General features: G+C 27.6%; 5 protein-coding genes across 5 annotated transcripts; 1 reads left to right on the plus strand and 4 right to left on the minus strand.

Annotated features, from left to right (window-relative positions):
- Positions 1-6086: 6086 nt before the first annotated feature.
- Positions 6087-8294, plus strand: GO595_010720 (uncharacterized protein; the record flags this gene model as incomplete). The annotated part of the gene is made up of 1 exon (XM_067913430.1): positions 6087-8294. One exon carries the CDS (start codon positions 6087-6089, stop codon positions 8292-8294), a length of 2208 nt encoding a protein of 735 aa, XP_067769458.1.
- A 2112-nt stretch (positions 8295-10406) lies between these two features.
- GO595_010721 (polyA polymerase family protein) lies at positions 10407-11684 on the minus strand (the record flags this gene model as incomplete). Its single annotated transcript, XM_067913431.1, has 1 exon — positions 10407-11684. One exon carries the CDS (start codon positions 11682-11684, stop codon positions 10407-10409), a length of 1278 nt encoding a protein of 425 aa, XP_067769459.1.
- A 219-nt stretch (positions 11685-11903) lies between these two features.
- GO595_010722 (protein disulfide isomerase) lies at positions 11904-13310 on the minus strand (the record flags this gene model as incomplete). Its single annotated transcript, XM_067913432.1, has 1 exon — positions 11904-13310. One exon carries the CDS (start codon positions 13308-13310, stop codon positions 11904-11906), a length of 1407 nt encoding a protein of 468 aa, XP_067769460.1.
- Positions 13311-13602: 292 nt separating this feature from the next.
- GO595_010723 (uncharacterized protein) lies at positions 13603-17679 on the minus strand (the record flags this gene model as incomplete). The annotated part of the gene is made up of 1 exon (XM_067913433.1): positions 13603-17679. The coding sequence occupies one exon, from the start codon at positions 17677-17679 to the stop codon at positions 13603-13605; it is 4077 nt and encodes a 1358-aa protein (XP_067769461.1).
- A 4350-nt stretch (positions 17680-22029) lies between these two features.
- Positions 22030-25062, minus strand: GO595_010724 (uncharacterized protein; the record flags this gene model as incomplete). Its single annotated transcript, XM_067913434.1, has 1 exon — positions 22030-25062. One exon carries the CDS (start codon positions 25060-25062, stop codon positions 22030-22032), a length of 3033 nt encoding a protein of 1010 aa, XP_067769462.1.
- Positions 25063-25834: the final 772 nt, after the last annotated feature.

Here is a 25834-nt window from a genome sequence, read left to right on the forward strand (position 1 = left end):
TCATTCAGAAGCAGGTGATTTAAGAAGAACAATTATCAAACTCACAAATGATTCATACTTTGTTGATGAAGACTCAATAGACTTCAGCTTTTCATCAATTATAACTGAAGATGAAGATGAATTAATCGAATACTTCAAATAAAAAAAATGGCGTTTAATTATATGTAATTTAATAAAAATTATATTTAACTAATAAATTTTCATTCATATTTCCTTTCATTTTAGTTTTTAATGGGAACCATTCCAGCCGCCGATATTTGAGTGGACTATAGTCAAATGATTAATCATTTGAATAGTTTATATGTACATTCCTCGAGAAATTCCTTTACACACAAAATATTTTGTCATATGGTTGATGTGACGGTATATATAGCAATAATGCAGAGCAAAGATTTTGTATTTGGTTTGGCAAGTAAATTTTTTTTATTACTTTTTTAAGCATGATCGTTTTTTCTTCTGAAAAGAAACTTATATCAAAAAGTGGGAGTTGGGTAGTGAATTATTCCTTCATTTTTGTATATTATACAAATTCAACATATGAATATAAACCATCATTTCAAATGAAAATTTTTATAAAGTCAAATTCAAAAATTTATCTGTACAAAATAATATTTATCTATTAATTAAAAGACTGAAGGCCATTATAAGTTAATTTGATTAATATGATCTAATATTATAAAATGAACAATTTTTTTTAGAAAAATAACCACAAAGAATCGAAAAACGTTTAGAGTTCAATTACACGAAATTTGTCATATGTTAATCTCGATTTTTGTGTAGTTTACAATAAATCACAACAAATGGGTGCTGCGGGAACTATAGTTGCAAAACCATTCGCTTCAATGGATCCAATCAAAGACGTTGAAACATTTATGGATGGTGACGAAGTTAATTTTGATGATTTTGCAGATCCTAAATTTTGGTCAGAATTTTACATTGCTCAACTAATGCCATGCGGTGAAAAGTCTTTGACCAAGCATAATGTGTTATATGTTTCTTCGGCAGTCGTTAATAATTTATTTTTTAATTGTTATGAGCACATAACAGACGTTCAAAAATTCCTTAACATTATGATTCATGCATCTGTTAAACCAGATAGAGCAAATGATGATATTGAGCAACGTTTTCAACAGTATGTTTTCTATGGTCAATGTCGTGAAATTTGTTATTCCATTAATTCTGTTTATCAAAATTCTCGGTTAAGAAACACGTTTGATTTTCTCAATATCTCCGCACAATCTTGTGGCCAAATTTTCAAAGCTGTTGAACTTCTGCCAAAGCTATATAAAAATAGTAATTTATTTAAAAACATCAAAGGCGATCAAAATGCAAGGTCGCTGGAAGATTTTTTCAGAAGCTTTTCACCATTACCAGCACTTACACCACCAATACCAAGTTTTTATACTGATCAATGGACGCAATTCAAAAATGTGCATTTAACGAGCAGTTATTATGTCAACACAATAACCAGCAATGGCGAATTTCTCTTCTTTGTCAGTGGAATTCGCATATATTATTTTTCATTATCAAATACCTCATGTTTACATCAACAAAATAGTGTTATTATTCAAGAATTAGTTAATCGGAATGATTCAAACTTTTCATGTTTTGCTAGCAAAGCTTATTTATATCTCCAAAAATCAGATTATGTTATTCGAATATCAATTCGAACTTTATTAATCAAACAAGAGATTGGTATCAAAGATGTTCAAATGATCAAAAGTTCTAATTCAGGTTCATTTGTTTATGCATCTGATGGTATTACATGTGTTGAAGTCAGTAACAATGGTTTAATGAACTTAGCGAATGTTGAAACTTTAGAAACATATAATTCATTATTATGTATTAGCAAATATCATTTAGACTTTACGTCACATATTTATCTAACAAATGGTGCATTTTTAGGTGTAATTCTTCCACCAGTTACAGAGAGTAGTACAACACGATTTAATATCTATTCGACAATTAATGGTAAATTATTAAGTACTGAACAAATTAGTTCATTTCCATATTTATTAGATGCATGTATTGATACAATTAATCGATGTATATGGTGCGTAAATAAGGTTGATTCAAATAGTAAAGATATAATTATCCGAAGAACTAATTTCTTAGGTTCAGTAAATCCTATTTTATTAGGTTTCGTACATAGTCAACCACCATCTAAAATGGATATCATTAAAAATCCATTTAAAATATTAGCAGGCGCAATGAATGAAAATCTTATTCATTTACTTGGGTCACAAATGATACCTAAAACATTAGAACAAATGAATTCTGGAAAAGCTTTAATTACATTAATTAATACTACAAAAGAATTTGCTGAAGTTACGGAAAGAAAACATGGAAAATTTTTCTATCAAATTATTACTATTTTAGTTGATAATTATATGTATATAGCGCCTGGTTTACCTAATGATGTTTTTGATTTATTCGAATATTTATCGCCGAATTTTTCATTGTATTTAATATGTAATCATTTTACTATTTTATGGAATTATAATCCACAAATTTTATTAAAATATTTAATTAAGTTCCTTAAAAAAGTTACTGATTCTAAACTTTTAGCTTATTGTTATCATCAATTAGAATCAACAGTTGTCTTAGCAAATATTACATGTGAAAAAGAAAATGAAATTTATAAATTAATACCTCAAACATTAGATCCTATTTCTAAAATCTCACCACAAGTAATGAATCTTTTATATATTCATCAACGAGTTTTAATATCAGTAGCATCTAAATTTATTCGACAAAATCCATTTGTAACAATTGAGTTTTATCGAAAAGAGGATTCAAATGTATTAGATTATTTATGTGATTATGCACAAAGTATTACAAATAAATTTGATATGGCTTTAATTAGTGAATATACTATCGAACAACTTCATTCATCAATTATATTTAATTTATTCGATAATTTCTTACGATGTATTTCAGTTTTATCTGAAAGTCATCGTTTAGCTCAATTAATGACTACTTTACTTTCAATTATTATCCCTAAAAACTTATCAATACCTGATGAAAATCATGAATTTAGGAAAATGACATTTTTCACATTTGCAAGATTCGCTGCTACTTTAGTTAAAGGTGGCGGTGATTCAGAATTTGAAAAACGATTTTATTGGTTTATAAAATCGAATTTGAAATTACTTGATAAAATCGATTTAATTAATAGTTCAAGTAATGAAAATATTGATCCTAATAACTTAAAAGATCCAAAAATTTATGAATTTTTAAATAATAATAATAACACACAAATGGATATGTTATATAAAAAGATAAAACCTCAATTTAATAAGAATTTAAATGATGATGTTAAATATGTTGATCGATTATCAATTATAACATTTTCTAAATATTCCAATTTAATTGATACATTATTTAACTTAAAAGTTGAAGACATTAATAAATTTAAACATATATTTGATCAAGTTATGCGTATTAGAAGTGCATATCGTAAACTTATACAAGAAGAAAAGAATCCATCAATTATAAAACGTCATTTATTAATGTTAATTCGATTAAATTCGATAACTAATGATCCTAAACAATTAGCCGATTTTATAATTAGTTCATTTGAACCTGAATTAATTATTGGTATATTATCACAACAACGAAATCGAATCCAATTAACATTAATAGGAGTTGCATTAATAGTTAAAGTATTTCAACAACAACAAGATCCTAAATTAAATGAAGTTATAGCTTATAATCTTGCTACGATTAAACGATTTGATGGTTTATCATCTATTTTAAGAATTACAGATTTAACACAATCACAAAAAGAGAAGTTAATATTATTCTTTAATTCATTAATTGATTCTTATCATAAATCAGGTAATACACGTTATATCTTAGTTATTCGAAGATTCTTTAGAGATATTACAAATTTAAATGATATTCAACAAACTATATTTGAACGATTATATGATGTTAGAACAAAATATGTTGATGATTCTGGATTTTATGCATTAGTCTTTTCTTTAATGAATAAACAATTTAGATTAAAGGAAAATAATTTCTCAGTATCATCATTACAATTCTTAATGAAATCACTTGAATATTCAAATGATTATTCATCTGATTTACTTAATAATTTAATGAATAATATACCAAAAGTAATCGAACAAAAATCATCAAAAATATTCTTTAGGATTATTGAAAAAATAATTTCATCTGAAGCAATAAATGAAGAATTAATTCAAGAAACATTTATTAAAATGTTTAAATTCATTGAAGATGAATCATTTGATGGTAAAAACACTGATTTTGTCTCAGATATGATAATATTATTTAGATCAATTATAATTTATAATAATCCACGTAAAGAATTACTTATTAAAATAATGAAAACTACAAATTATTATACAGCAATTTTCACAATTTTAGGTCAAAAGATGGAAAAACTTCGAGATTATTGTAATTATAAAGACACAAAACAAAACTTTATTAATAATTACTTATTAATTCCAGAAGGAAAAGATAAATATATAAGTTTCCAATTACCTTTAGATATAGAGAAGAAACCAATTTCAGTGAAAACTGATGACAATCATATATATGCATATCCATTATTAGAATTAAATGATGTAGTATTTTCAGATTTAGATTTTATATTATCATTTTTAAATGAACAATCATTACGAAAGTTAACATATTATGAACAATTTTTATATTTCCAAGTCATTGCACATTTTTGTAATTTCAAGACATTTATTAACAAAATGACGAATGAAATGATATATTTATTATATAAATATTTATATTCATTTACTGGTATCATTAAAACATATAAATCATTAATTAATACAATAAATCAATTTACAATTGTTGAATCACCAATTAAAGGATTTTATTTCATGTCCAACAAATTCTTTAAATCATATTTATCACCTTATATATATAAAAATACAGTAGTATCAATCAAATGTTGTTATGGTGGTTATGTTGGTATAATTAGTGATGCATTAGAAAAGAATAATACGCGTGCAATATTCTTGAATTATCCTCAAGGTACAATCTTTCCTACTAAGATAAGTCAAGGATTTAATTATCGAATTGATGTTAATGAAGACCAATATTTTAATATCCAAATTAATTTAACAAGTAAATTTTTTGTTATTGGTGAACAAAGAATTGATTTTCCTTTTGGTTCTACTTTTAGATTAGTTGTAAGTGTACCATCTACTGAAAGAGATCCAGATATTATTGTTAACGATCCTACCGCATTTAATGAAGCTCAAGATATAATGTATGTATATAAGGAACCGAAATATTTATTATTTACTAATAGAAATGGTAATAATATAGAGCCACCATTTTTATCCGATTTACAAAAAGGTTATCAATATTATATACCTCTTAAAATCCCTTATCATATTAGTGATTGTAATAAAGTATCAGTCGAAATAGTTAATGCTTTAAAGCGTTGGCTTTTATTAAAACTTTCATGTCAATTCTCAACTATAGCTTTAACAAGAATCGCTATTCATCAACCAGAGAAAATTATAAATTATTCTCATTTATTAACTTCAATATTAATTAGTTCAACTGAAACATATAATTTCCATCCTGACAAAATAGATGCAAAACTTTCTATTTCTTATGATTTATCGAAACCTATTTGGGATAATAATTATAATATGTCGAATATGTTTATGTCTTTACAAGTAGAAATTAAAGAAGCTTTACAAAAGTTATTAATGTTCCCTCAAGTTATCGATAAATTAACTTTATATACTTATAATTTATCTAATAATTATTATACTTATACTGGGCCTATAGGTAATAATTGTATATATTATTTCCCAACAAAATGTAAAATGCAACATAAACCTATCAAAAACAAAAACATAATAATTTATACAACTGATTTAACGGTAGCTGGGCCTCCCCTTGTAAAGTTTTCAAAGGGTTCAGTGGATAATCTTCTTGAAAAGAAAGAACAAGATTACACTATACTCAAAATTGATAATGGTTATCAATATCATTCAATATTTGAATTGGTTTCCCTAATTAAAAATTTAAGTTTTGTAGTTACATCTGATACACAAAAAAGTCTTTTGAAGTCATCAATTATTAATATGTTCATGTCAAGAACAGGTTTTAACTTAATCTTCTTAGAGGATTTATTAAGTTTAATTAAGACGAATATGCCATCAACACCATTTGACTTTACAAATGAATATATTGATGACTTAAACTTTTTACAAAAAGGCTTAAGTTATCATTCATTTAAACCTATGGGTAACTTTTATGACGAAGAACGAAAAATTACAAATATTGCAAGTGACAAAAACATCTTTTATTCATTTCCGGAATTCTTTGTACAAGAAATGTTACCACCTACAAAACCAACAATTACTATTAACATTGCACATTTAAATGCAGTTAATTTAACTCCAGATTCAGCAGAAGAAGAATTACGAATCTTTAATATCTTTAATAAAAGTTATATGTCAATAAAAGGTATACCATTTTGGCATATATTACCATATTGGGTTGCATTAACTAATCAATCATTAGCAGATAATGATTATGTACCACCAACGATTACGCAAGATAAACATTTGAAAGTTATCGAGAATCAAACAGGTGATGTAATCAATGTTACTTTCTTACAAAACAAACAATTGCCATTAGATTCATTAATAATGTATTCATCTTCATCAATGTTTGAAACAGTTGAAGTTATTCGTCCGAATGATTTACCTACAAAAGTTCGAATGAATGAAGGTAAAACATATGTATCAGTAACAGGTTGTGATTGGTCATATATTACAATTGAGTTACCTAAAGAGCCACCTAAGAATCGAAATCGAAACCAAAATCAAACTAATATTACTGTCAAAGTGGACAAGAAGTTACATGATGAATTCATCAAAGATATGGAATCATTTGCTATTAAATGGACGAATGAAGACACGAGTTTATTATCAAACTTATTACCTATGAATGAAATTACAAATGAATCATTTTCTAGTATCGAAAATATTGTTCCTGATTTAACAACATTAACAGATAAGTTTACTGTAAACGCAATAAAGTTAAGAGCATTAATTACGAATCATGTAAATTATATAAGTGTTAAATTTGCAAAACAAATCGATGAAAAATTGTTGGAACCATTTTCAAGTTATTATTCAAGTATTAAAGTGGCAGATCAAATAATGAAGTTAATTAAATTCTCACAAAAGTTCACAGAAGAAATTCATATTAATCGTTTCGAAGCGCATAAACTTATTAATGATAAAAATGGTCCGCCAAGTAACTCAATCATTGCGCAATTATCTAGAATAATATCAAAGAACCCTTCGAGATATAGAACTCTAGAAATACCTTTCAAGGTTACTTTCAGAGGTGAAAACGCTATAGATGCTGGTGGACCTCAAAGAGAATTATTAACGGAAGCTGCAAGTTCGATATTTGAACCAACTTCAAAAATTTGTTACGGTTTGGGCGAATTTTATGTGCCTTACATCAGAACGATAGACGAGAACGATAAGATCGTTTTGACAGGTATCGGCGTTTACATAGGTATAATTATTCATACTGGATTCGTACAAGATTTACCTTTCTCAGATTTGGTTTGGAAATATTTGGCAAAAGGACATATAACTAAGGATGACATAGTGATAAATGATCGAGAATTATCTGAAAATTTCAAAAAGATTAAAGCTGGTACGATTAATGCAAAATGGACTATCAAAAATTGGGATGGCGAAATCGTACCATTACCAAATCATTCACCAAGTGCTGATGTTGAAGAAAGTCAAATCGATAATTATATTGATGAATGTTTGAAGTTCAGATTGAATGGAATAATTAATACGTTAAAACCAATTTACAACGGGTTGACCGTTAATTTGGGTATACCCGATAGTTCATCGAACTTGTTGAACGATCACGTCTTATCGTTCTTGGCTCAGGGATCAAGTGTCATAACCGTCGAGCAAATTAAAAAAGTTACGGTTGTATTCGATTTTCAAGGCGGAATTAAGAATAAATATGTTGAATACTTATGGGCGGCACTTGAAAGGTTTACACAGGAACAAATGGTTTTGTTCTTGAAGTTCGTGACCACTTTAACAAGATTCCCAACTAGAGAAAAGGCGAAAGATTTTGTTATTAAGATCGATATGTTATCGACAAGAGGTTCGCCTGATAGGGAATTACCAACTGCATCAACTTGTTTTAATAAGTTACATTGGATTACTTATAGTAATGAGGAAATTGCTTACCAAAAATTGTTATATGCTGTAACAAACTGTCAAACAATGGAATTGCAATAAAAAATTTGGTAAATTTTTTTAATTAAGAATTTTTCTATCGTCTTATAGAATTTTCTGTAGAACGATGGTATTGAACCGACGAATTTCGCCACTTTTTATTAAATTATTTTTTTGTTTATGTAATGGGAAATAATCAAAGTCATTCAGCAGAAATAAATTCAACTACAAAATATGACGAAAACCTTCATAATTTACAACAGCTTGAAAAGGTAATTTCTGGTTTAAATGAGGATAATGTCCAAGAATCTGTTAATTCTACCATGAATTATTTTGTTGAAGAATATACATATTCATATAATTTTGTTGTTTGTCGAATGATATATTCATATTTTATCTTAAAAGGTTTTCAGGAAGTTTGTTTCGATTACTTAAGATTACTAGGAACAAGAGAACAAAACATTACGAATTCCAATTTAAGTAAAACATTTACAAAATTTGTTTATTCTCTCTCATCGAAACAACAAACAACGTATCTTTTAATAAAGATGAATGAATATGGATATACACCGAAATCAAATAAATCGCATGAAAACGAATATAATAATGTATCCGATGTTAGTTTGAAACTATATATATCTGGAGTTAATCCTAATGAATTAGCCACAATAATACGAAATGACGAAGTTGAAAGACTTCAAGAAATATCATCACAAGCAAGTTTTGATTTTAATCAACATATTGTACCATCTAATTATGAAAGATGTTCATTTATTAACAAGTCAAATGTTTCATTAATTGATTATGCAGCATTTTTTGGATCAGTTAATTGTTTTAAGCATTTATTATTAAATGGCGCAAGTGTAACAAATACAGGTAAATATGCTGCTGTAAGTGGAAATGAAGAAATCATTCATTTATGTATACAAAACAATTCATCATTTAAAGATGCATATGAAACAGTTATTCAATTCCATCGAAATGATATCTTTCATTATCTTTATGATAATAAATTACAATCAATTGATAACTTAACCAAATTAGGAATCGAATGTATTTTACATAATAATTATGAGATTTTGTCATTTTTGATTAATGAAGGAATGGGATTTGATAAATCAATTATAATTACAGCTGTTGAAACTGGCGATTTATTACTTGCGCAATATTTCCTTGAGAAAAATCCAATTTCTATAAATTATTTCGATATTTCATTGATATATTGGAATAAAGAATTGTTTTCTTTACTTCTTAATAATAAATATGTTAATCCAAATAGTAAAAGTATATGTTAACTTAGTTTATAATTTTTATTATTAATTTGATGTTTTATATAAAATTTTGGAATTTATTTAAATTGTTTTGGACTGTACTTGGTTTTGCATCTCAAAATGGTTATGTTAAATTAGTTAAGTTACTTCTTGAGCAAAAAGATTTAGATATCAATGCTAAAAATTTTTATTTGTATTGTTTTGGGTTTGTTGTGATGATTAAATAATATTTTAATAAAATATTTGGAAATTGTTCAAAGTATTTAATACAGCACTTATTATCGCATCTGAAAATAATGATATAGAAATTGTGAAATTACTTCTTGAATATGAAGGAATCAATGTTAATGCTAAAAATGATTGTTTGTCTTATTTAATATTTATTTGAAAAATTTTGGGTTTCAAATTAATATTTGGAAATTATTTTAAGTGTTTTATACAGCACTCATAATGGCATCTGAAAAAGGTCACACAGATATAGTCAGGTTACTTCTTGAAAGAAAAGGAATCGATGTTAGTGCTAAAAATATTTATTTGTTTTATTTGGCGTTTATTAAATTAATTTATTAATATTTCAAAATAATATTTGGAAATTATTTAATTTATTTAATACAGCACTTCATTGGGCAACTAAAAATGGTCACACTGAAATAATTCGATTACTTGAACAAAAAGAAGAAGAAATCAACACAAAAGTAAATATTTATTTTAATGTTTTTAAATTTCACATAAGTAAAAAGTGAAATATTGAATAAAATGAATTCATATACATGCTTTAGTTTAAGTAAAACCAATTTTATTTCCGATTTTTAAATTGGAATCAAATTTTAATTACACAAAAAAATATTTTTTTTAAAGAATATGATTAATTATATTTTATATTTTAGTTTATATATAAATTATATCATTTCTGACTGTTAACATACTCTGAATAGTCATTAATTGTTTTACCAGGATTTTCAATTTGCCATTCGATAAGTTGCAACATGAATTTTTTGTTTTGAGCACCCAAGTTCTCCATTCCATGAATTTTTGCTAATTCTTTTGCGCTGGCAAAAGGTTTCATATGAATCACTTCAGTTAAATTTTCTTTACGGACAAAAGGAACTAACTCATCGTTGAAAAACTGGTAGGTCTGTGGATCAAAAAGAAGGCAACTTGTCAGTTCCCAAACTTCGTCTGTTTCTCGAAGCCATCTCCCAACCGCCAGACGCGTTAACGGTCTCTGCATTTCACTGACGGTTTTGACACTTTTCAGTAAATGGCAAACGTCTCTTGAAACCTTCGCAGGCATCTTCAGGAATTGTGTGACTTTTTGGTGAATCCTTGGCCCATCCTTTTTCTTTTTCCCTTGTTCAACTTTTATGTCTAGACTAAATTTTGATAGATCTTTATAAAGTATTGATAGAATCAAAATTAAATAATAACTTTTGTCATTGCATCGAGACAAAGCAATCTTGACTCGATTAAAGAATTCTTTTTCATCAAAAGGAGGTGGTGCAAAAATTGCATTAAAAATGTTCGTCTCAACCATAAGTTCCAAACCTCTGACTACGTTTTCGCTTTTCATCATTTTCATTACCTCTTGCGTTACTCTTTCTCTTGAAATATGTTCAATTGAAAATTTGTTTTCCAAAATTCCTTCAAATGCTTTTTGTTCAATTTTGAATGAAAGTACTGTTGCAAAGCGAATCGCCCTAACAACTATCATTGGGTCATAGTCATAAGCAACTTTAGGTTCTAAAATTGTTCTAATAATTCCATTTTTGATATCATTAATTCCCCCAACAAAATCTTCAACTTTATTTGTTATGACATTTAAATAAATTGAGTTGATTGTAAAATCTCTTCTTCGAATATCTGATTCTATTGTACCAATTGATGTAAAATTTTCATTATAATCATACTCTTTTAAAGCACATACATCTAAGTTGTTTCTATCAGCAGAAATACTAATGTGCCCTACTGTGAGATACTTGGACATATGAGGTTTAGCTCGAACTATCCAACATTTTGTATGTGGAAATATTTTTTCAAATTTTTCAAGAAATGTGCTACAATCGCAATCAATTGCAATGTCAATATCATCGTTATCTTTTCCCATTAATTTATCTCGAACCCATCCTCCTACAAATCTTGCAACAACAGGTTGTGTAAATGAGGTACAAACTTGTCGCACCATGTCAGCCACTGATTTTTCATAAGCTGTAAGTGATTCACCGCTTTCTAGCCTTGAAATATTCTCTTCAATCATTAATGAGCTCAAGCAAGAAAACGTTTAAATTCAATTACGTTGGCAAATTATATTTTGAAATTTTCTTTCAAATTAATCGGCAAAGAACGTAAACGGTCGTTTGATAACAAAAATTTTGTACTTATTGATAAAAAAGAAATATGTTGTTTACTCTGCTTTGGTTTCTTCCGTTGGTTCTATGTTCTTTTCTTTGACAATTTCTTGAATCGGTTCGCCAAATTCAATGTTTTCGATTTCACCAACTTTCTTTAGATATTCCATTGCTTTCCTATACTTTTCGCTTCCAAGTTCTTGCTCCATTTGTGAAATTCTTTGATATAAATCTATAATTTCACTCTTATCTGCTCTTGGTCTTTCAAGTGGAATTTCGACATTTGATGACATATTTAGCATAAGTACAATGTTCTCAGGTGTTGGAAGTCCATATACTTCTCTATCATCTGATTTATTTACTGATGGGAAATAATGAACATGGGGAACGTCAATGAAAAGTGGGAATTTCATTGGTGACGCATTGCTTGTTATATCAATATAACCAAACTTTATTGGAAGTTTGAATTCGGAAATCATATTTGCAACTTTATCGAAGTAATCAAAGTACACCTTATGGTTTGTATTTATTGCACTGTAGTAAAGTACAACAGCAGCTTTTGATTCATCACTTACATATGATTGATAATTTAGACCAACAATTTGTTCAATGTATTTCTTAGATTGCTTCTTAGGAATTGGTTGGCTAAGGTATGTTGGAGAAACAGATCCTTGCTCAATTAGAGATAAGAAAGTACTTATGTATTGAGGATTTTTCCTTTTGTCCTCATCAAACTTGTAGTAGCAACGGTTTTGTAAATTGTAAACCATTAAAAATGGGTACTTTTTGGGCTTCTCGCCAATGATGAATTGGATAACTTCTTCAGTGGTACGGTCACCAAGTGCAAAGACAAAGTTGTCTGTATGATTTTGGGAGACTTCGATTAAGAAATCACCGCTTTCAAAAGATAAGTCGGGATCAGTGAGAAGAACAACATTATCAGTAATTTGGGAAAGATAATCAGCATTGTATGTGGAAAAGCTTGGTTTCATGTTTTTGTTGAAATCTTCTTCTGTGGAATTAATATTAACTATCGACATATCTTGCTGACGATAAAGAACAAGTTTATTAGGATCTAGTCCAAGAGAAGAAATTACTTCAGGAGTAACAACAAAAAGTTCGAGAAGTCCATATGATTTGCCAACGAGAATTTGTAACTCTTTTGCTTCCTTGATTGTGGTTGGTGTAGCTATTAAACTATGTAAGCTTTGTCCAAGCATTGAGAAAAGTTGTGCTGATGTTGAGATTGGATTTTGTCCATCATCACCTAAAGAATTTATGAAATTGATTATAGTTTGTTCAAAAGATCTCGAGTTGAAAGAAGTAACAAAGCTTCCATTATCGTATAAGAGAATTGATGGTATTGTAAGATTTAATTCAGATCTAAGTGTTTCTGTATCTTCTGAATTTAAGCCAATAAGGTTAGCCTTTCCATGTAATAGATCTTTAAAATGAGCGAACATATTGAAGAAAGTCAAATCATCATTAAAAACAAGGAATACAATACTCTTTTTATCAGTTGTTTTAATTAATGTTTTCATTTCATCTAATGTAATGCTTTCATATATTGGCTTAGCTGTAACATTGAAAGGTACAAATATTGAACTTATCTGAAAGCAAAAGAGCAAAAACATTTTTTTGGGAACGATTAAAACGGTTTCAACAAATTGAGAAGTTTATTCAAACGAACTCAAACGGTCACCAACAGTTTACAAAAAAAAATTATTTTTTTTTTCTGTTTTATTTCAAGTTACTTCAATTATTTTCTTCACTGTTATAATCAGAATCAGACAAATCGCTTAACATTTTCTTTAAATCATCGATATTAAAATCAGATGAATCCGAATCCGAACTTAATGCAACAGCATCATCATCTTTAACGCTCTCCTTTGATGGCATATTATCTTCTTCTTCTTTATCCTTCTTTTCTGGTGACAAATTAATATCATCAGATGAATTATCTTTATCCTTTTTAAGTTGTTCCTTCATCGAACCAATTAATTCATTTCCATCACTTGTAGAAAATGTAATAATTCGTTCTTCTGGTGTTACATCACCGATAATTTCAAATCCTTCATCACCTTTAGATGAGTCATTATTCGAACTATCTGATTCTTGTTTAAAGTTAAAATATTCATTTAATGTTTTATCATCTTCATCACTATCAAGAACATTTTCTTTTACTTTAATGCGCTTTGGATTTTCGCCTTTTTCTGCTAAATCAGAGCTATGTTCAGATGAAGAAATTTTAATTTTGTCTTTTAAGTTCTTGATGAAGTCTGGATCAGATGAATCCGATGAAGTTTTAATGTTTTCCTTCAACTGATTTAAGAGATCAGCGTCAGAGGAATCAGAAGTTACATTAATGCTTTCTTTCTTTGGAATGATAACTTTGTTTTCGTTTCCTAATTTCGGAAATTCTGGCGCTGATGAATCAGATGAAACTTTCGCTTCTTCTTTATCTGATGATGATATATCTTTTTGGTTTTCTTTTAACTTCTTTAAAAAGTCGGGCTCTGATGAGTCAGTTGAAACTTTTGTTTCTTTTTTATCTGATGATGAAGAAAGTTTAATGTTTTTCTTAAGCTCATTTAATAGTTCTGAGTCTGAAGATTCAGATGAAATATTTGTTTTATCTTTTTTCGCTTCTTTATCTGATGATGAAATGTTAACTTTATTTTCTTTTAACTTCTTTAAGAAGTCGGGCTCTGATGAATCAGATGTAACTTTTGCTTCTTCTTTGTCCGATGACGAGATATCAAATTTGTTTTCCTTTAGTTTTTTGAGGAATTCCGATGAATCTGATGAAAGTTTTGTTTCTTTGTTGTCATCTGATGAAGAAAGTTTGATGTTTTCCTTAAGTTCATTTAGGACTCCTGAGTTGGATGAATCAGATGAAACTTTTGCTTCTTCTTTTTTGTTTGGTGATGAATTAGAACTTTGTTTTTTGAGTTTCTTTGAGAAGTTATCAGATGAATTTGATAATACATTAATTTCGTCTTTCTTTATTTCCTTTTTGTCCGTTGAAACTTTTGGTTCTTCTTTATCTGATGATGAAATGTTAACTTTATTTTCTTTTAATTTCTTTAAGAAGTCATCTGATGAAAGATTAATTTCGTCTTTCTTTATTTCTTTCTTATCCAATGAAACTTTTGGTTCTTCTTTGTCTGATGAGGATATGTCGAATTTGTTTTCTTTCAATTTTCGAAGGAATTCTGATGAATCAGATGACATTTCTATATTTTCTTTCTTTGCTTCTTCTTTATCTGATGATGATATATCTTTTTGGTTTTCTTTTAACTTCTTTAAAAAGTCGGGCTCTGATGAGTCAGTTGAAACTTTTGTTTCTTTTTTATCTGATGATGAAGAAAGTTTAATGTTTTTCTTAAGCTCATTTAATAGTTCTGAGTCTGAAGATTCAGATGAAATATTTGTTTTTTCTTTTTTCACTTCTTTATCTGATGAAGTTATATCTTTTTTGTTTTCTTTTAACTTCTTTAAGAAATCGGGCTCTGAAGAATCAGAAGAAAGATTGATTTCTTCTTTCTTTATTTCCTCTTTATCTGATGATGAAATGTCGAATTTATTTTCTTTCAATTTCTTGAGGAATTCTGATGAATCAGTTGACATTTCTATATTTTCTTTCTTTGGTTCTTTCTTTGATGATGATGATGATGTATCTTTTTGATTTTCTTTTAGTTTATTTAAAATGTCTGGTTCTGATGAATCTGATGAAATTTTTATTTCATCTTTTTGTATTTCTTCTTTATCTGATGATGATAAATTAAAGCTTTGCTTCTTGAGTTTCTTTATAAAGTCTGGATCAGATGAATTGGATGAAATGTTTATTTCTTCTTTTTTAATTTCTTCTTTATCAGATGAAGAAATGTTAAATTTGTTATCTTTTAATTTGCTTATAAATTCTGGTTCTGATGAATCGGAAGAAACATTTATTTCTTGTTTCTTTGGTTCTTTGTCTGAAGAAGATAAATTGAAACTTTGCTTCTTAAGTTTCTTTATAAAGTCTGGATCGGATGAATCTGAGGAAATGTTTATTTCTTGTTTTTCAATTTCTTTCTTTGGTTCTTTGTCTGAAGAAGATAAATTGAAACTTTGCTTCTTAAGTTTCTTTATGAAGTCTGGATCGGATGAATCGGATGAAATGTTTATTTCTTCTTTTTGTATTTCTAATTCTTTTTCTGATTCTAAGTCGGAAGAAATTTTCATATTTTTAATATTCTTCAATAACTTCGAAATAGAATCTGATGAATTACTTCTGTTATCATCATCAACATTTTTCTTCTTATTCTTTTGTTGCTTTAATATTTTCTTTTCATTATCAGATGGAATATTAAGTTTGTTTGATTCCACATCTAATTTTTTACTTGGTGAAATTCTTTTATTTTCTTTAGCAGGTGAAATTTTTTGTTTTTTGTTCTTGTTTTCTTGTTCTTCTTGTTTCTTCTTCTTTGCATATTTCTTATGTTCTTGAATGCTTTTAATTTCACTTGACAATGAATCATTTGATGATTCTTTCGACATCGAGCGAATAAATTTCTTTGAACTTTCGAGTAATGCTTCATATTCAGCTGATTTTGATTTTTTCGGAATTTGTTCTTTATTCTTTTTATTTATCTCATGAGATTTATTCTTTTTAGTAGGAATTTCATCAGAAAATGAAGTAGAAATGTCAAAATCTGATGATAAAGATTCGATTTTCTTTTTATGTTTTTTCTTCTTCTTTAAATCGGATAAATCTGTTGAATCACTTAATGATATATCATATGATTTCTTCTTTTTATTACTTATTACTTTCTTTAATGACTCATCTGATGATAATGAAATTGATATATCAGAACTATCTGTTATATCAGAACTATCACTTAATGATGATGAAATACTAAATGATGATGATGATGATATTTTATGTTTCGTTTTTTTATGTTTTTTGTTATGAAATGAAACTTCTGATGATGTTGAAATACTAATAGATGAGTCTGTTTCAATGATGTTTTTGCGCTTCTTGCGCTTAATTTCAATTGATGATGACGATGTATCGGAAATTGATGAACTTATTGAAAAATCAGTTACTGAACTTTCTGTTTCGGTGGAATATTCACTAAGAGAATACTTACGTTTCTTTTGTGACTTCGTGTATGCACTCGAATCTGAGGAAGATGTTGAAGAGGTACTAATGTTAAATTGATTAAGGATATGTGATAGAGCTGATGGTTTTTTATCATTGCGATATTTGTTGCCTTTGTGATGGTGTTTTCGTTGAAACTCTTGGCTTGAACTCAAACTTTCGTTTGAGTCAGAATAATTTCTTTTAGACCAATAAGGTGAATTTTTTGATCTAGGAGAATGATTTTTGACAAAATATTCATCTGAGTCACTTGGATATTGGCGATACCTCTTGTTTTTCTGAGATCTGGGATTTTGTTGATATTTTGATTTTTCTGGTCTATATGATTGTCTTGGTGTATACCTGTCATTATGGACTTCATCGGATGAATAGTCACTTACACTTGAGCTTGAAGTATCTTCATATGATTTCGATGGTATGATTTGTGGATAAAGTGAAATTCTTGGCCTTTTTGGTTCTTTTTGAGTTCTAATGTTCTTCCTCCGATGATGAGATGGTTGCTTATTATGACTATGATGTTTTGGTTGGTGGCGCATATGATGTTTTTCTTTTCTTGAATCTTTTTTACTATTTTCTGGATGTTTTTCCTTGAAATGCTTTGATTGAGGTGGAGAATTCAAAATCTCACGGAAAGTCTGAAGTTTTTCCTTTACTGCTTGAAGTTGTTCTGCGACTGATTTTTCCATTTGGATTCCAAACAAAGGGTGAGAATTTTGTATTAGACGTTAATTTTACCGCCAAAACCAACTGGTCGGATGTCATTGGCTAAATAATTATTTCTAAAAAATCCGAATTTTTGATGAAAAACTTGTTGTCAAAAAATTTGTACTAGACCGTTAAAACACATTTTATGAAAGGTTCGTTTACTGATTCATTGTTTGTTTTTATTGAATATAAGTATATATACATATCTTTTTATAAAAAGTTAAGAAAAAAAATACTTAAAATAATCAAAATAATAACAGACCTGGTCAAATCATACTGTATTCAGATTTAATCAGATTATTTTTTATTTGACCCTATTCACCGAAATATGATTTTTTTTATACTATATTTTGTCTTCCACATATCTATAGATTTAGGAGAAGAAAGAAGTAATTTCGAAATTAAAAAACATTGTTCTTTGAGTGATTTACATCGTTCGTAACTGGACTTTTGCATAAACGTTTTGCGCTTTATCGTACTTGATTTTGAATGGATTTTGACAAACCACATGCCGAATGATGATACTACCACCATAAATACAGGAGATAAAAATTTGAATGATTTATCAACCAGCTTGAAATTCTTAATTGAGCTTGAGAAAACTATATTCAGTTTAACCGAAGAAAATATGCAGCCATCCATTAAAAAAGTATTGGAATTATTCGATTCAAATTATCCCCATACATTTAATGTTGTTATAAGTAACATGGTTTATAATGCATTTTCATCACTAAAACATGAATTTGATATTTACTTAAATTTTTTAAAAACACTTCAAACGAAAGAAGAAGAAAATAATCAAATTGTCTATAAACTAATTTCAATTTTTATCAAACGTATAACTGAAATCAACACACAAGAATCATATTATTTACTTGAGAAACTAATTGAACAAAATTTAATTGATAAAAATATCACTAAAAATATTTATTCAAAATATTTTTTCTCATTATAAAACAGAAGAAGAAAACCAAATCTACATATCATTTGATTCTGATATAAATGATCCAATACTAAAATACTTTTTTGATCATTATGAAGAACTATCAAAGAATGATTGGGAGCTTCATAAGAAACTAATTGAAGAAGGACATAATCCAAATGAAATATCAAAAATAATTCGAAATGATGAAATTGAAAAACTTCAAGAAATATCATCACAAACAAATTTTGATTTTAATCAATTTATTATGCCATCACTTTATGAAAGATGTTCATTTATTAATCAAAAGAATGTTACATTAATTGATTATGCAGCATTTTTTGGATCTGTTAAATGTTTTAAATATTTACTTATGAATAATGTGAATGTAAATAACACAGGTAAATATGCAGTTGCAGGTGGAAATGAAGAAATTATTCATTTGTGTGAACAAAATCATTCAACATTTGAAGGTGCATATGAAGCTTCAATAGAATTTCATCGAAATGATGTCTTTAAATATATTTATGAAAACAAATTAGAAGAAATACGACCAAAGTCAATGCTTCAAACGCCTGGAGATAGAACTAATTATTTGGTAAGTATTTGTATTAAAAAAGATAATTATGAAATTCTAAAATATTTTGAAGAAAAAAAGAATTAATGTTAATGCTGATAATATAAATGAATCAGCAAGAAATGGAAATTTATATCTTGTTAAATATTTCCTTCAAAATAATCAAATTCCAAAAAATATTTTATTATTTTCTTCAGAAACTGATAATATCGAACTTGTGAAATATATTTTTGAACAAAAAGAAATTGATGTTAATGCAAAAAGAATTCATTTTAATAATTTATAATATGTTTTAATAATTTGTAATATGTTTTAATAATTTGAAATATGTTTTAATAATTTGAAATATGTTTTAATAATTTGGAATATGTTTTAATAATTTGAAATATGTTTTAATAATTTGAAATATGTTTTAATAATTTATAATATGTTTTAATAATTTGAAACAGCACTTCATATATCAGTTAAAAATAATAATATAGAAATAGTAAAATTACTTTTAGATAAAGGAATTGATGTTAATGCAAAAAATATTCATTTGAATAATTTATAATATGTTTTAATAATTTGGAATATGTTTTAATAATTTATAATATGTATTAATAATTTGAAACAGCACTTCATACAGCAGTTAGAAATAATAATATAGAAATAGTAAAATTACTTTTAGATAAAGGAATTGATGTTAATGCAAAAAATATTCATTTGAATAATTTATAATATGTTTTAATAATTTGGAATATGTTTTAATAATTTAAAATATGTATTAATAATTTGAAACAGCACCTCATATATCAGTTAAAAATAATAATATAGAAATAGTAAAATTACTTTTAGATAAAGGAATTGATGTTAATGCAAAATCTATTCATTTGAATAATTTTGGATATGTTTTAATAATTTGTAATATGTTTTAATAATTTGGAATATGTTTTAATAATATTTTACTTCAATTCAAATTGCACAAGAAAAAGGTTACACAGAAATAGTAAATTTACTTGTGAAAAAAGTATAAACGAAAATTTTCAAACAAAATCTTCTTCTGTAAGCATCAAATCTTCATTTTCAATAAGAAATGGAAATGAAGCGTATATTGCTAATAATCAAAATCAACTCGAAGATTAAATTTTCTCAGTAAACACTAAAAAGAAAATTACCAAAAGTGTTGATGTAAACAATCAAACATATGAAAATCAACAAAATCACAATATACATTATAATAAATATATTCGCAAAGCAAAATATAAATACATAAAAACAATAATATTATAAAGTGTATTATAAGAAAAACTTCAACAAATAATTATTGCAACAATAGTAAGATTTGATAAATTTTCACACAATTTAAACGATAATTCTCCAATCATTGGAGAAGACTTTCGCGGTTAAATATTATAAAGTACTCAAATTTCGAATTATGCAATATTTTTTCAACGATAATTTTATGCTAATGGTGGAATCGGTAGGAGACCACAAAAATACTCTCATTATGAAATGGCAACAAACTTAGTGAAATTTATTTCAAAACCCATTCAAATATGTTGTAAAATAATGTATTCAATATAACCGTTGGCATTAATTTTACAACCACGTAAAACTACCAATTTTTGTCAACTTTACATATATGTAAAGTATTCATATATTCACATAAACACAGGCTTTTGACAGGCTTGAAATGGTAGACTCACAAGCGGTGACTTTTTGAGTTACTTATGGCCCAACAGTATACAAAAAGTTGCATAACGATTTGTGCATTGAATGGCCATTTGCGCACAGAAATAATTTATCGTCAACGAGGAAATTTGATTAAAAAAACATTTATTACAAACAACATGCTTACTTTGAGTAAAACCAGAGGTTTTTGATGGGACGTACAAGAGCATGCGCTCTAATACTCTTTGGAAGATTTTCATCGTTTGCAATTGATATGAGAAGTGGGAGTAAATCATCTGTGAGAACTGAATCTGAATCATCCCCATTGAATTTTTTGATAACGAGAACATTCCTAGGCTGTAATGCTGCGTTTTGTGAACAATCGTCTACCAAAATGGTTCTTGATATGTTTCTGTTGATAAGTTTTAAATCTTTTAAAGGATGCTTTGCGCAAAATCTGATTGAGCTTTGGTAAAAACGATTTTCCATTGGGATAAAAGGTGCTATTTTTTCGATGATTGGGTCTGCATATTCTTTTTTTGAAGCTGTAAATATAAATAATTCGTATAAATGGCATAGCTCTGAAAGCAGTAAACTAGCTCCTTTTCTTACTAAAATATTTTTAATTTGTTCATTAACTTTAATTGAAATTGAATTTGGAAGTTTTCTATTTGTTAAGTGTACGAGCGTTTCATCTAGATCAAACACGAGTGATGGTTTTTGCTGATCAATCGAATTCTTGCTGATCTTATGTTCGGCCATTATAAATTAGTTTGATTGTCAATTGTAAATTTTTTTTCGGTTTGTTTTGATTTTTGAATGCTAAATTTAGCGGATGCCATTTTGCATGAATCGAGTAAATCCATCTATTCATTGAATATTTTCATATATAATCCTAAACATATAATCTCTTATATATATTATTATTATATATTTAATTTAAAATGAATATATTTAATACTCTATAAAATAATTACATTTTCACATGTTGCACTCATTTCCAAGAATTCTTTGCTCTAATTTTAAAAAGCGAAAAGTGTCATTTGACACAAAACGAAAGAACTTTTTCAACAGTTTCCGCGGGGTTTCCACAACGTTTTTTGGGGCCACCGTTACGTCAAAATATTCGCACGGACATTTTGACACATTCAAAAACGAAAAAAAAATTTTATGAATTAACTATTGATTCAACAACAACACAACACAAGCGTCTTCATCCTGTGGTATCCTTTTACCATTAGACACAAATACCGATTCTGCTCTTTGGAAGACATCCTTTACATTTTCAACAATTTCCTCATCCATCTTATCACCATTTTCACCCATAGTTGATAACATAGTTATTCCATCTTTCTCATCGATTACTGACAATTTTCCACTTGACAATTTCTTATTTTTAGAAATCTTCAAAATCACCTTAATGTTACTGAACAATTTTTCATCATTAACTTCATCAATTAACAGACAACAAGCGAAAGTATTAATGAACTTTTCTAGCAGCACTTTCGTTTTCGAATTTGGACATGAAACATATAATGGTAAAATTGCAACTATTACTTGATAAATATCAATTTGTTTCTTCACAATATCAATAAATTCTTCGATTAATTCCGCGTTATTTTCCGGGTCATCCATAATTATAGGTCTAAATATACTTCGAATAATAATTGATGAGTTTTCATTAATCGATGAAATATTGGAAATCAAATCCGTTGATATTTCCTTATCGAAGTAATTATTATTATTTTGTAGATGCAACAAATATGACTTAAAAGCCGAATCCCATTGATGATTCATTGTACATAACACAGCAGTCCCTATATATGATTTTCGTTTTGCGCAAAATTCGTATAAGTCTTCATCATTTAAACATGTATTTTTTTTCCGTAAGAAGTCAACGAATAATTTGATTGAATAAGTTGATAAGAATTCCAAATAAAATGAAGCGTCTTCATTTGTTGCAAATTTTGGGTAAAATTCGAATAATTGTTCATAATATAATTGCGTTACACTTGAGTTATTCATTGATCGGATAAAGTTTGGATGTAATTCTGGAAAACGTGTGATTAATAAGTTTACAAACTTCTTCGGATCCAAGAACAACAAAGGTAAGAAGTTTGTACATAGCGCATGCTTCGCGTTCTCCTTCGATAAGGTTTCATCCTCCAAAAATGTAAGCGCATCGTTTGGCGCATCACTTAAGAGCATTGACGTGATAATTGATTCGTAATCGTCCGTATCCTTAAGTAAAAGTTTCACCACTTTGGAGAACCCTGCAGCTATACATAACTCGATATGATCTTTTAATAAACATATTCCTTTAAAATCTATGTCGACTATACGTAAGAATAACTTTTCACGAATAGATAATGGTGTTGTTGATTCAAAAATAAATGACATGACAATGTCATACGATTCTTTTGGTATACTTACGTCATTATTTAATGACATCTTTGCTAAGAATGTAAATAATGAATCTGCTTTCCCTTTAATAGCATTCTTAAAACATAAGAATGATATGGTTATCATGTCTTTAATCCCAATGATTTGCCCATTATTATCAATATATGGACCATTCTCAAAGATGAGTTTCATATATTGTGGTGCTAATTCCCAATCAGATTTAAAACATCGATGAAGATATTGATAATTACTTGAGAATAATAATAAGATACATTTAAGATATTCTTCTAACGTAAATATACCCGATAAAAATATGTATTGACATATAAATGAGATTTCTTCATCGGTTCCAATATTAATGATATATCCAAACGCTGGTGATATATCGCGATATATAACTCGGAAATGTTGGATCAATAAGCGATGAAAATGTTGCTTGGTTGAGATTTTAATAAGTTCTTCTGTAAATGATGGCGGAAATGTGACATTTAATAACACGTTTTCAATTGCTACATGATCAAAATCATCAAATTTAGATGCAATTCGTATGATTTTGGATGGCAATTCGGTTTGTAAGGATTTGGACTCAAATAAACCTATAATTAGAAGTTGTTGTGTGATCTTATCACAGTTTTGTGTGACAAATCTTAATAAATATTCGGTTAAATTGGTGGCAATTGTCGCATATGTAATTAATGAAACTTGTGATGGATCATTAATTCCTTCAGTTACCATCTTGGTAATACAATTCTTAATAAATTCTTTGATTTCTTCTTGAGTACATGGACAATAAAAATGAAGTGACTTTTTAGTAAACAAGTCAATCGACTCTTGTAATGCTGTTTGATATTGATGTGATGAAAGAAGCTCAGTTAAATGCGTCATCCAATTAGTTAATGTAATTTTATGATATGGTGGAATTATTAAATCATCAGAAATTGGATAAATTTTATTAGCTGGAAAATCAATAGAAATTACTTGAGCGACTTTTCCAGTAATATGATATATGGAAATATTATCAGTAGAAACAGCTAAGAAATCCGGGGTAATGAAAGTGAAGAAATTGATCTTTTGCGTAAATTTGGATTGAAATATTTGTTTAGATACTCCACTTTCACTAATTTGTATGATTTGGAAATCAGTATTGTTTGATACAACAGCAAGATAGAATTTGATACCATTGCCAGTAAAAGCAATCATTGGATTTACAAATGAAAATGAGGAGATTTGTGTAATTGTTTTACTCGACTTTAAAACAAGAACACGATCTTGAAAAGCGAGTGCCAATAAATGGGTGTACAAATCATCTGTAGCTGCGGCTTTAATATCTGATATTCGAGAATCAAATTCAACCTTACTATCAGAAGTAATGGTTAGGAACCCCATTTGTGATGTAATTTTAAGCCTGTGTAATTGGAAGTTATTTAAAACAACAAATAAATATGCAGAATCTTCTTGAAAAACTGATAATGTAATGCTTATCATTTGTTCAGTAACAAGGAATGAAGCCACATGGATGTGAAGTTTTGTATCCCAAACAAGAACTTGTCCATTTGAATGACATGTTATGACATATTTGGAATCCTTTGAAATATTAATAGATGTTACTGTTTCAAATGATAAACGACGCTGTTGTGATTGATCAGGCACTTTAACTTTTCCTTCATCAAAGTAATAGAAATATGGAAATGGTTGTGAAGCACCTGCAAATGCAAGTATATTTCCATTACAAGCTGACACTGTAATTTCAGGAATTTTTTGTGATTGTAAAAATTCCTTTAGCGCATTGATCTCCTCGATTTTTTGCATATTATAATTTAATAAATAGTTTACATATTTTTAACGTTCTCCAGTTCTAATGAATTTTTCTGAATTACGAGAACGGGGTGGACCAAAATCCCTGATTGATTTTTTTGATATTTCATTTGCTTCGCATTGTTAATGAATTTGCCAAAACTACATTATTGGAACTCCAATTATCCTAAATTCATATTTAGATGTTACAGGTTCAATTCCTTCGTTTGAAAAATCATTATGAACCAAAAATATTATAATTTTATTTAAATTCAAATGTTAAAGTGATAAAATTGATTTATAGCTAAAATTGATTTTCATAATTAAGGAACATTCACCAGAATACTTTCAAGGAGTAGCAGTCTAATTTAAACTCAGTTTCAAAAAAAAATATATCAATTATCATTCTCATTAGAAAATGGATCCATTTGTTGAAGATTTCAAAGAAGATCGTTTTGTTCATATCTAAATATAATTATATTTATTGAGCATTTGCAATTTGAATTTTTTTAAATCAGTAAATCATTTTATTATATAAGATATGAAAAAAAATTAAAATGGATTCAAAATATTTTTGGTGATTCAGAACTGAATCATTTCAATTTCTATGAGTATTTTCATATCATAAAATGAATCAGAATTTAAAAATGAATATTCATTCATATTTAATATTTTTCATATTTAATCAAAGTTTGATTTTTCATTAGTATTAGATAGTTCATAAGTAAAAAATCAAAATAACTTAATTATTTTTAAATAAAAGTATCGATAGAAATGATATGATATG

The sequence above is a fragment of the Histomonas meleagridis genome (genome assembly GCF_020186115.1).
Source record: "Histomonas meleagridis strain 2922-C6/04-10x chromosome Unknown scaffold_61, whole genome shotgun sequence".
NCBI classification, from domain to species: Eukaryota; Parabasalia; order Tritrichomonadida; family Dientamoebidae; genus Histomonas; species Histomonas meleagridis.